The 12,239-nt window shown below is 43.2% G+C and overlaps 1 protein-coding gene across 1 annotated transcript in view; it reads right to left on the bottom strand.

The window, feature by feature from the left end:
* The window catches only part of PLCH1 (phospholipase C eta 1), a 165,010-nt gene that overhangs the window by 43,072 nt on the left and 109,699 nt on the right, over positions 1-12,239 (bottom strand). The window contains exons 10-11 of the mRNA XM_060242369.1: positions 5,208-5,315; positions 2,924-3,085 (exon numbers count right to left, since the gene is read on the bottom strand). Coding sequence (XP_060098352.1) covers positions 2,924-3,085; positions 5,208-5,315 — 270 coding nt within the window. The remainder of the gene's footprint in view (positions 1-2,923; positions 3,086-5,207; positions 5,316-12,239) is intronic.

Genomic DNA, 12,239 nt, shown 5'->3' on the forward strand with positions numbered 1-12,239 from the left:
ATGACTCTTTAGGGATAGAAGGTGGCATAGCGTAGTCTGATCTCAAAGGGTATGAAGAGTTGGAACTTCGATGGAAGATCACCAAAGAAAGACTTTGCAGAGGAAGGCAATGGCAAACCACTTCTGCTTCTGAAAAGCTCCCTTGCTGGAGTCACTGTAAATCAGTTGTGACTTGACAGTGCATACATATGTAATAATGATTCCTTAATATGTGGGGGGATATATCTGCACATAGAGGCTAATGATTCTACTATTATGTGTGTACATTTTAAAAGAAAAAAAACCCTTTGTATTTCTATAGTAAACATGGTAGAATTGACAGCTACAATGAATTTAACTTGATCATTTGTATTAGTTTGCTGGCTTTTGCCGTGAATAAACAGATATTGACATTGATATTGATGGCTATATGCTATGAGTCTACTGTGGCACTGAGGAACTTAACAGCACAAATGCAGACAGTAGGTTGGTGATGTAAGAGCTTCTTTCTGGATGTTACAGGAGTGTTCCACTAAGTAAAAGAAGAGTTTGGATTTATACCCCGCATTTTGCTACCCAAAGGAGTCTCAGAGCAGCTTACAAATCTCCTTTCCCCAGCCTCCACCTTATACACAGACTCTAAGTGACTTGAAGTAAACAAGGGGAGAAAAGAGTAACTATTATTAACTTTCTTGGCTTGCATATGGTTGCATTCGCTGGACTCACAAAGTGGGACCATGGGTCAGTGGTAGAGCATCTGCGAGGCACACAGAAGGTCCCAATTTCAATCCTTGGCATCTCCAGTTAAGAGGATCAGCTAATAGGTGATGTGAATGGCCTTTCTCTGCCTGAGATCATGGAAAGCTGCTGCCAATCTGAGTAGACAATACTGATTTTTATGGACTGATGGTCTGTTTTGGTATAAGGCAGCGTCATGCATACATATGTGTTCATGATGTTACAGTTAACAAGGCAGGAGTGCAGATAGCAGTTATCAGTCAAACTTTGATACCACAGGTGAATCGTTGGCCTTTTCCCAACTTGAAGAATGTTACAATATAGGTGTGAGCACCTTCTGGAAATTTCAGTAACTTAACCTGCTACATCTCTGAAACAGCACTGTCTCTTAAATTAGTCTGTTTTCTTTCAAAACCAGGCTCTGAGACATACAAAGTTCCCTGAGAAAGGATTTCTTCCCACCAACCCCTCTGGAAGCTCCACTTCATTTGAAAACATTCACTGTTTTTGCCTGCTCACTCTCAAAACCAGGTTCTGAGGCAGGAACTCTCTTTCTGTGAAGACTCAGACCCTGTCTGACAAGAGCAGACAGAATAATATATCCCTCCCCTCTCTCTTCGTTCCCATCTGTCTCCTTCAGCCATCCATGTACCTTGATTGGCTGTTATCCACTCTACACACACACACACACACACACAGAGAGAGAGAGAGAGAGAGGTGATTGGTGACTGACAGAAAAGGGCAGGACCTTTGCCCATCCATTACAGTGAACCCAGGCCAATCACTGTCTCAGCCTAATCTACCTCACAAAGTAAAGTTTGTATTGCTGAAATGGAAAATGATGTTGTAAACTACTCTGGATCCCCATTGGGAAGAAAAGTGTGGTATAAAACCACAAAAAAATGAATACGTGGATAAACAGTGTTCCAGGCTCTAGAAATGAAATACTGGCAGTGAAGAATAGCTAGCCAAGTTGGTTGACACAAGCCATGAGCGTGAGAGTTCCTCTGGCACTGGGTATTATTCTTTTGATTTGAGAGATCCTGATTTTGTACAACTGAAAGCTCTAAGCTTCTCCATAGAGCAGCACCACCTCTTACAAAAGGGCACAGTGGAAACAATATATAGAATCCAAGCCATGGTAATCAAGCTCACTTCAAACCATAAGGTTTAAATTCTGATCTGCAAACCAATCTCAAAACAAGAGGGGCCAGATCAGAAGTTATGCTGAATTGTAGTTAAGGTCTAAAAATTGTATCTGAACTAAGCACTTTAATAAATCAGCCATTAAAAAGGCCACAGTATTCAACAACTATATTCAGCCACCAGTGATATTTGATCTCTATTCCCCAAAATGTTTTTCTTAAAAATCCATAGGACACATAAACCTTCATGGATAATAACTAAAATGAGTTTTCTATAGTTCTAGATTCCAAAACAAACAAACAAAATGTTTTTAAAATCCTCTACTTCCAAAATATCTCAATTCTCTTAATTTTTTAGTAAACACAAATGTGCGCTGCATCTTTATATGAAAGAAAAGGTAATCTCAATTAAATTGTAGCTTTCATGAACCAATTTACAAATTTCACTGGGTAAATAAGGCACAGAGGCATGGACTATTACTTAAAAATGAAGCTCTTTATCTAAGTCTATTAGGAAGAGAAAAGAACAGGATGGTCCTAAGAAAAGAACAAAGTTATTAAAAACTACATATTTATTCTACAAATAGGCTGATGCAGAAAACAATGGCGGCAGCTGCAACAGGTACTGGAGCACAAGCAGGAGTACAGGCAGATAGGAGGGAGGTAGCTGAGGCTAATAGGAAGTTAACCTCTTTTCTACAATCTTGACAGGAAGAAACTTAATTCATTAGCCAAATGAAACACTGATAAATTAAAACCACCCAATCAGTTTATCAAACACACCAATTAACACACAGGATTGACTCTGAGCCAGGTTATACTTCCAGGTCAGATCTGTGCTAGAATCAAAACAAATATGTTAACCTTAAAATGATTGAAATTCAGATCTTGCCATATCCCAACAAATTTCACTTGAGGTGTTTTTTTTTTTTTTTAAATCTTGAGTGACTGCAACATGATCATAAAACAAGCAAAAATGAACAAACTGACAATAAGTAATAATCCCACCTCAATTCTCAATATTGCTGGACTTGAAATAGACTGGGGGGGGGGAATCTCACCTGTTTCAAGTTTACATTTAGGCCCTCATGAGTTGCTTTTAACAGTGCCCTCACAGTGAAGCTGTCAGGATCTTCTTTATCCCGAATCTGAGACTCCTTTATCAAGGATTCAAGTTTCTTCCTTATAAAAGATTCCATTTGGTGTTCAGTAGTGCCATTACTCTGAAATACATTAGACATTCCCAATGCAAACATTGAGTGATTTTAAAATAGCAAACCAAGCAGGACAGATGTTTCCACCCAAGTACTCTGGTTCTCCCGACAGGTTCCTCTGGAATTCCTGAGTTAGCAACAGAAGTATTATGCCCTATATTCAGTCATCTCCCTTTATAAATCTGGGGATTGCCTTAGATATACAATACAAGCTTAGATCCAGAGTACCTCTTGTAGAATCAGAATGAAACTTCCATTTACACAATGAGGAAGGGGAGAGAAAGATTTTTCTCCAATTTCCACTAACTTCCTCTCAGTAACATTTCCCCATACAACACCTCAGACCATTCCAAATGACCACCACCACCCAGCTCTCAGGACAGACACTGAAGAAAGCAAGAAGCAGAAAGGCTTATCGAATGACTAAAAGGGGGCTTGGATTTCCCAGAATGAAGCCTATATTATCAATATTACATTCTCTCAGGTCTGCTTGCTAGTTGCTAAAGCCAAACAGACGGACCTTAGGACTCCACACACAAAAAGTCAAGTCAGACACCAAAACAAAGGATGGGATAATATTTAGTAGGGAGATCTAATAATGATGACTTCAGTCAAACACACACACACTTGCTGCTTTGACTACTTCACCACAAAGCTTTTGAAAGTGAGGCTCAGCAGTGATATGGCAAACAGCAGTGATATGGCTAGGAGTTGTGCTGTGGTGGAGGAACTGCATCATCCTTACACATGCGAAGCAAGGTAGGTTGGAGATGAGCTATATGTTTGCACACTTAAGTAAAAGAGTTCTCTGGGCAGCATTTCCTGGCTTCCCCTGTCATTTGCACATTTTCACTATCAAAAAAAGCCAATATTTTCATGCAGAAGGAACACTGAGCAGATATGACTTCTTGGGTAGCTGCATGCACTTCTTTTCCCTTGTGCTTCCAGTATCCAGTTTTTACTGTTGACTGTTTTTATAATGTAACCCGCCCTGAGCCTGTTCTATGGGAAGGGCAGGCTAAAAATAAAATAAAATAAAAAATAAAATAAAATAAAATAAAATAAAATAAAATAAAATAAAATAAAATAAAATAAAATATTCAAAGCTATATCATCTCTCTCAGTATGAAGCAACCTCACAAGAATTATCTAGCATTGTGTGGCATTCTAAAAAATGCAGCCTCTTCAAAATAGAGATATCATTAAAGGGGAAAGGAGGAAAACACAGTTCTTTCAAAAATATATTGCTAAACATAAGAGTTACACTGAGGGCAACATGAACAATTAAAAACAACCACCATCCAAATTCACAAAGTCACATTCTGACCACAGTCAGCAGCAGAGTATAAACTTCATTTGTACCATACTGTTATAAAAATATTTTGGCACATGTGGGAAATTCAAGTATGACTTCCTCTGGACTGGAACGTAACATCTGTTTTGCGATGAAACAGCAATGCTGCATTGCCACTGACTGTAAGAAATTAAAAATCCATTACTGCAAGGAAGTGTTAAACACAAATGGAATGGCAAGAAGAAGAAAATAACTTGGGGAGGGGATATTGAAAGCACAGACCATAAAATCAAGCTATATGGCACCCAGTCAGGAAATGAAGAAAAACTGAAGAACCAGCTGCACAAGAAGAAAATATAAAGACTTGCTTTGTTAACAATAGTGCTAATTCAACACCATTTTACAAAATTTCATCAAAGGTCACTATCAGAGGAACTTAAAACCTAGACCTTGCCAGTGGGAGCAGACAATACAGGAACACTAGGAGGATGAGGAATGTGTGGGGATGAACCATATGACCAGAAATGCTCCAGTTTGCATTTAAGCTGTCTGAAATGAATACGAACAAATGAAGATGCTGTCTCCCAAATCAGGCCATTGCTCCGTCTAGCTCCACTAGACCAGCAGGCTGGAGTGGTCTGACCTGCAGCAACTCACCAGGGTTTCCAGCAGAGAGAGGCCTTTTCTAGTTCTTGCTGCCCTGAGATCTCCACATCAGGGCACCAAGGACTGAAGGCACCTGCTGCATGTAAACCATGTGGCCCTCCTACTAAGCCACAGCCCCCCCAAGTGTGTTGATGCCCACGCCTTAAAAGAGGCCATTAAAAACATACTTACATAGGAAGCTTTTAACTTGCAGTCATCTTCAATTTCATCAGCGCTGTCTTCATCAGAAACTTCCCCTTCTTCAGCATCTGCACCAAGACTAAAGGGGAGCTTTTTGCCCTGTAAAGAAGGAAAGTGACATGCCTTAATGACAGCAGAAATTACAAAACAGCTGCCCCTTCAGAAGTACATTAAAACAAGCATTTCCTCTCTTTATTTGGACTTCTTTTAACTATTTGAAGCCTGTGAACATGTCCTTACAGTCTTATAAGCAACCAGAACCTCCTCTCAAACCATCTGCCAGATCCTCTATGAAAATCCCCATAGAACCCTTTAGAATGTCTGGAATGTCTGTGAGCCGCCCTGAGCCCGCCATCGGCGGGGGAGGGCGGGATATAAAAATAAACTTATCTTATCTTAAATACTTATTTGAGTCAAAAACATACATACAAAGTCTTGGTGGTAATTCCAGCAGGGTAGCTGTGTTACGGTGCCATTTTTAAGAACATTTTATTGGGAATAAGCCCCCATGGAATAGACCTGAGTAGAGTTCTACATAGACCTGCTTAGGATTGCTTTCTCAGTCTGGTAGTGGCAAAAGAAAACAGAAATTCATTAGCGCCTAAATGGCTAATGATTTATTCCAGCATAAGCTTTAATGAATCAACCCTCACTATATCGCATCTTGATAGTGATGAGTAAAGTGTTACTTTCTGAGCCTTAGAAGTGATATTTCTGGGAGAAAAAAACACTCAACGTAACATTTCATGCAAAAGTATTACATTATTAAACGATGGCAGCCTGAAATTCACTATTGTTACTATAGTTGATGTTTTTTTGTTTTTGCAAGTGCTGCTTCCTAGCTAGCTATTTCTTTTTAAGAACCAGGCAGCACGTCTAGAAATACCATAGCGTACACCTCTTTCCTGTGACCATATACTTCATACTGCAGTTGGAAAATTACATGTTTGAACACTCTACCCCACATACTATCCCTGAACACAGAAACCATCAGGGAGGAGGCAGTTGTTTTCTTGGAAGTTTTTTGGGCTTCTTAAATATGGGAAAGAATCCAGGCTGAAGTGGTACAGTCCTAGACAGGTAAATCACATGACTTTAACAATCAATCTTTATTGGAAAAGGCTGCAAATTCGAAATACCTCTTTAAAATACTTTATAATCACTTCCAAGTTTATGTTATGGGCAGTCAAGTCTTTCAGTTGAACAGTCTATGAATAACTTAGACAATGCTGCATACTGTGTTGTGGGAAACATCTTTCCATTCTGGTGTCAACCCCACAGACTTTTTACAGTTTAAATATGAATAAAACGCTGATAATATATAAAACCTTTAAAAGATTTCTCTGTTGCTTTAAGAATTTCATTTGAGCTATACAGTAAGAATGGCTTGCTATCTACCTAAACACGATTTCTTTCCGAATCTGTTGAGCAGCATCAAAATTAACAAATTTGTCTGTTTTTCTGCTTCTGACAGATAAGCCCTAAGGATTGCTGGCATTCTTGTAAATTAGTATGTTAAACGTTTGTGACACTAATGGGTCACAACAGGCCTGCAAGCACAAAAGCAAACAAACATGCGGGTTCCATTTAGAAGACTAGAAGATCACTTTATATAATATAGCACGTGCTCTGGGAATTTTTTAGTACCAGTTTATTACTATAGCATAATGCAAAAAAAGACAGCTCAACACCCTGCTGTGATGGGGACAGGCACCCTTCCCTAAATCTCTTTCCTCTGTGTTTAAAATGAAACCATTTGTCTGTGTCACCATAACTCTAGGATGCTGCTGGCTGGCAGCAAGTCTCAGTGGGGAGGTGGATAATGCATTAGGGAAGAGAGACGACACAGGCACCCAGAAATCTGACAGTTCTGATGGTACAAAACAGCCTGGACAGCTAGCAGAATGATTTGTGAATGGCTTCCCCCAGACTTTTAGATTGGGCCCTGAATCATCACTGAACCCTGTCAGGGGATGAGTCACACATATATGTACACCCAGTTTCCCACTGGAATTAAGCCAATTGGATAACTGAGCTTGAGAGTTCAAATAATTTATAGAAAGAGATCCCAGCCATTGTTCTTTCTCTTGTCCTGTTCAGTTCCGCCCAATTTACTCCTGTGAGTTTTTGACCTTTTCATGCTGGCGACATATGGAAGAGCTTGAACATTTAGGGCTATCACCAATATTTTAGATTGCTAGAGAACTTATCCACCTAGCTTATACATTTTATACCTAGCTTATACATTTTATACTTTTTATTTCCTTTTTGTTTTTCTTGGGTTCTCTGAGTCCTTTTGACTCCTGTGTCAACTCCAACTGCACCCTCAATTTTTTCTACCATACTTATATCCAAAGGGAAGAAATTACCACTCCACCACTTGCCCAACCAAGCTCTTTTCACAGCTCCTGAAACCCCCATTACATTAAAGGAGCAAGAAAGGAAAACCTGGTATGGAAAGTTAATTTTGTTTCCTTCACTTACCAAAACTAAATTGGGTTGCTGTCCAGGGTTCTGACTGAATCAATGAAGTCCTCCTGTGGGCATCTTTATCCAAAGTACTTCTACTCTTTTTTCCTGTCTCCACAAATTTGGAGGTAACATTTTCTGTAGGCCACCACATCTGCTACACACAATTCACATTATTTCACTAACCAGGAACATTAGTTCCACTCACCTGAGTAAGAACACTGCCCATTCCAATCTCTGGCCCTACACAATCTCAGCAAAGTGCGCTGGATCGTATGATGTCAGCCAATGTAGTAGTTAAAAGTGCTGTGGTAGTTAAGAGTTCTGGATTAGAACTGAGGAGACCAGTCCCAGTCCAGCCTCACTGGATGTCCTTAGCTAACTATTCTATCTCACTCTAAGCTTGGCTAGCTATTCTGTCTCACCTCACAGGAATGGTATGGAGATAAAATGCAGGAGGGGAGAACCACGGGCATGGTCCTGACCTCCTTTCTGTATTTTGTTCTGCTACCTGTGGAGTCTTTTTTTCCAAAACAAGAAACCTTTCACCCATACGAAACACCTCTTCTCCTGGAGGTAGATTTCTTGCACTGGAGAAAGTCTCCATCATTAGCAGAAACTGGGACATAGCTCATTATGTCTAACCATGGCTTGCTTTCTGGAACTCTAATTAAAACATTACCCCTGAGTATCTGAGTACTAGTTAAGAATCAGTCTCAAACCAGTGTATGAAACCATGGTTTGAAGTAGGTTTTCAGTAGCTATGGCTAAACATTAGTTCTGTGCAATCTGAAATTAAGGCAATTGCTCTGCCTCTTCCTCTTTGGTAACTAACTGGCCAGCAGATCCTATCAGCATTCTCTAACACACATTCCAGAATTAGCTCAGCTAGCTAAACCTTGGTTTCACTCTGTACATTTGGGACCTTAGCCAAAATTAAGGCAAGAATCCATGGTTAAACACTACCTGTTAACCAGGTATTTGGACTTAATTTTAGGCTTGCTTTTATTTGACAACAAACTGCAATAATATGAACATTAGGATTGACAGGCTTTTATAATGTATTGGTGATATCTAAAAGGCTCAATAATCATTTTAAAAATCTATTATTCAGCCACAGTTTAACAGTTCCAAGGTCTTCATATTTCTCAAGTAGAGTATGACAGGGTCATTTTTTTAAAAAAAGGCACAAAGACACCTTTATAGCAAGAATAACAAAGCCTTTCGAACACAAGCCTTTGACAGGTAGAATTCATAAAGAGATAGGCTTTTCAATGGTCCTGCATCCTACCTTATCAAGTTTTTTTAAAAAAAAAATGCTGTGGTCTGAGCAGCACTTTTTGTCAGCATGCCTTTGTGTCAAAGGAGCTGAGGCTGTTTTATTTTCACCTCTGGCAGGCTATTCTGTTCCAAAAAACGAGAAGGTTAAGGCTGACACTGTTGAGTTCTGACCATTGAAACTTCTGAATCAGAAGCAATAAAAAGACAAAAACAAGGAAGGCACCCATGTCAGTGAGGGGGAAAAATGAGCCTTTGAAAAATATGCTTCACAAAGCAGGTAAGCACAAGTATATACATATTTGTCATTTATATCCCACTTGTCTCTCTCCAACAGGGACCCAAAGCAGCTTTTCCTGTTGTCCCCTCCTCTATATGAAATTCATTTGCTGACCCTTTCCTGATTAGCACATATCTTTGTCTGCACTTTTGACAATTCTGTGTTAAACCATTTTAAAAATTACACTAGTCTCACACAATTCCTCCAAGGAACTTACAGAATGACTTCTCAGCCACACAATAACCCTCTAAGGTAGGTCGGATGGAGAGAGTTGTCCAAGGTTTTCCAAGCTACCTGAACATGGAGTGGGTTTTTGAAGATGGGTTTCCTGCATCAAACCCAGCTAGTTCCAGCCCAATATTCCCCAGACTTCTGATAGAGATTCAAAATGTGTGCTTCCTGTCAACTTTTTTTTTTTTATTCAAGCTTTGGATTCGAGCTTGGCCTTCCTTATATCTGAAAATGCAGTAACAAATCACCCACACTGGAAGAATCTCCACACATGTTTCTGTGTGAGTTACTGTTCTAGATGTTAAGCAAACAGTAGTGATTCATTCATCCTCTAATAAAGACAGGTTGCTTACCTGTAACTGTAGATCTTCGAGTGGTCATCTGTGCATTCACACTTGTGGGATGTACTGCGCCTGCGCTGGTCCCCAGTCGGTATCTGTAAGAAAGCCCGGGAAAGATTTCCGCGGACGGCGCCACTGGGCATGCGCCGGCGTCCCACTGCGCAGGCCCAACGGCGCCACCGCGGCAATCCCACCAGTTCCTTCTTGACTGCTGAAAGCCCCTCGGGAAGGGAGACCGTCAGCAGTGGGGAAGGAGGGTGGGTAGTGTGAATGCACAGATGACCACTCGAAGATCTACAGTTACAGGTAAGCAACCTGTCTATCTTCTTCGTGGTCTCTGTGCATCACACTTGTGGGAGATTAGCAAGCAAGTCATACCTGGAGGTGGGAAGACAGTCAACCGGAGATGACAGATTGTAGCACCGCAGTCCCCAACCGGGTCCTCTGCTGAGCATGCACGTCCAACGCGTAGTGCTTCATGAAAGCATGCGGGGACGACCAGGTAGCAGCTTTGCAGACATCAGCCAGAGGCACGCCCTTCAGGAACGCCACCGATGTCGCCATCGCTCGTGTGGAGTGGCCACGTACAGGTCCAGGCAGTGGCCTCTTTGCTAGGAGGTAGCAGAGCTTGATGGTCTCTGTCAACCACTTCGAGAATCTCTGTGAAGAAATCTTGTCACCCATTCTGGGTGCGGTGTAGGAAACGAATAACTGCTGTCCCTTACGGAAGGACTTGGATCGGCTTAGGTAGAAGAGCAGGGCACGCCGGACGTCTAGGGAGTGAAGCCGACGCTCCTCGTCCGAGGAGGGGCTAGGGAAGAAGGCGGGGAGCCACACTTCCAGGTTGAGGTGGAATTGGGAGGGCAGCTTACGAAGGAAGTTGATATCAGGGGCCAGGGAGACGCCAGACTCTCTAAAGGCTAGGTAGGGGTAGTCACAACGCATCGCCGTGAGTTCCCCCACTCGGCGTGCGGAGGTGATGGCCACTAGGAAGGCAGTCTTCCAGGACAGAAGCTGCAGGGAACATGAGGCCATGGGTTCGAAGGGCCGCCTGGTTAATCTGTCTAGGACTATTGACAAATCCCACAGTGGGGTGGGGGGTTTGGACGGTGGATGCAGTCTAAATAGCCCCTTCATGAACTTCTTGGACTGGGGATGGGCGAAAACAGAGTACCCAGCCACAGGTTCGTGAAAGGCAGAAATGGCTGCCAAGTAGACCTTAATGGAGGAAAACACCAAGCCCGCGTCTACTAGGGACAACAAGAAATCAAAGACTGCCGGCAGGCCAGCCTCCCTAGGTGCGACTGGCCGGCCAGCCATGAAGTCCGAGAACCTCTTCCACTTCCTGTCATAGGATGCCCTGGTGGAGGTCTTCCTGCTATTCAACAGGACCTCCTGGACCCTACCCGAGAACTCTAAGGGTCTATGCGCCACGCCGTCAGTTTCAGGTGTGGCACGTTGTGGTGTAGCACCCGCCCCCGTTGGGACGACAGGAGGTCTGGTTCCGCTGGAAAGTGGTAGAAGTTCCCCCCCGACATGGTCAGTAGGGAGGCGAACCAGTTCTGGCGGGGCCACCAGGGGGTCACCAGGATACAGCGTGGCCTCTCCCTCGCTAACTTGTTTATTACCCTGGTCAGCAGAGGGAGAGGAGGGAACAGATAGAGGAAGCGGCCCTCCCACGGAATGAGGAGCCCGTCCCCCAGGGATGCAGGGTCTGCACCCCCTCTGGAGCAAAACATAGGGCACTTCTTGTTGTCTGCCGTGGCGAAGGCATCCAGCTGTGGGTACCCCCAGAGCTGGAAAACTGGTTGTAGGAAACGCCACTGAAGTTCCCACTCGTGCGGGGAGGCCCCCCCCCTGCTCAGAGAGTCCGCTTGAATGTTGAGGACCCCTGGGAGGTGTGCGGCCTTCACGAAGACGTCGTGCTGGATGCATTCCGTCCACAATTCTATCGCCAACGCACAGAGGCGGCGGGACACTGTCCCACCCTGCCTGTTGATGTACGCCAGAGCGGTGGTGTTGTCTGTGAGTAGCGCCACTGTCCTCCCTGTCAACTTTGGGCGGAAGGAACGCAGGGCAAAGTGAACCGCTAGTAGCTCCAGATAGTTGATATGGTGCACAGCCAGCTTGGGAGGCCACTGGCCCCCCACACACAGGCCTTCCATGTGGGCGCCCCAGCCCCACTGGGAGGCATCGGTGGTGATGGTCACTGAGGGCGGTGGGAGGTGGAAGGGAGCTCCCTGGCAGATATTGTCTCTGGATCCCCACCACTGGAGCGATTGGAGCGTCATAAGGGGAATAGTGAACCTCTTTCGAGGTGAGTCTCTGTTCGGGCGAAACTGGCGAAGAAACCATAGCTGTAGGTCTCTCATCCTCAGTTTCGCGTAAAGAAGCACGCTTGTCGTTGCTGCCATCAGTCCCAGC

This window comes from Heteronotia binoei, chromosome 6, assembly GCF_032191835.1.
Source record: "Heteronotia binoei isolate CCM8104 ecotype False Entrance Well chromosome 6, APGP_CSIRO_Hbin_v1, whole genome shotgun sequence".
NCBI lineage: Eukaryota > Metazoa > Chordata > Lepidosauria > Squamata > Gekkonidae > Heteronotia > Heteronotia binoei.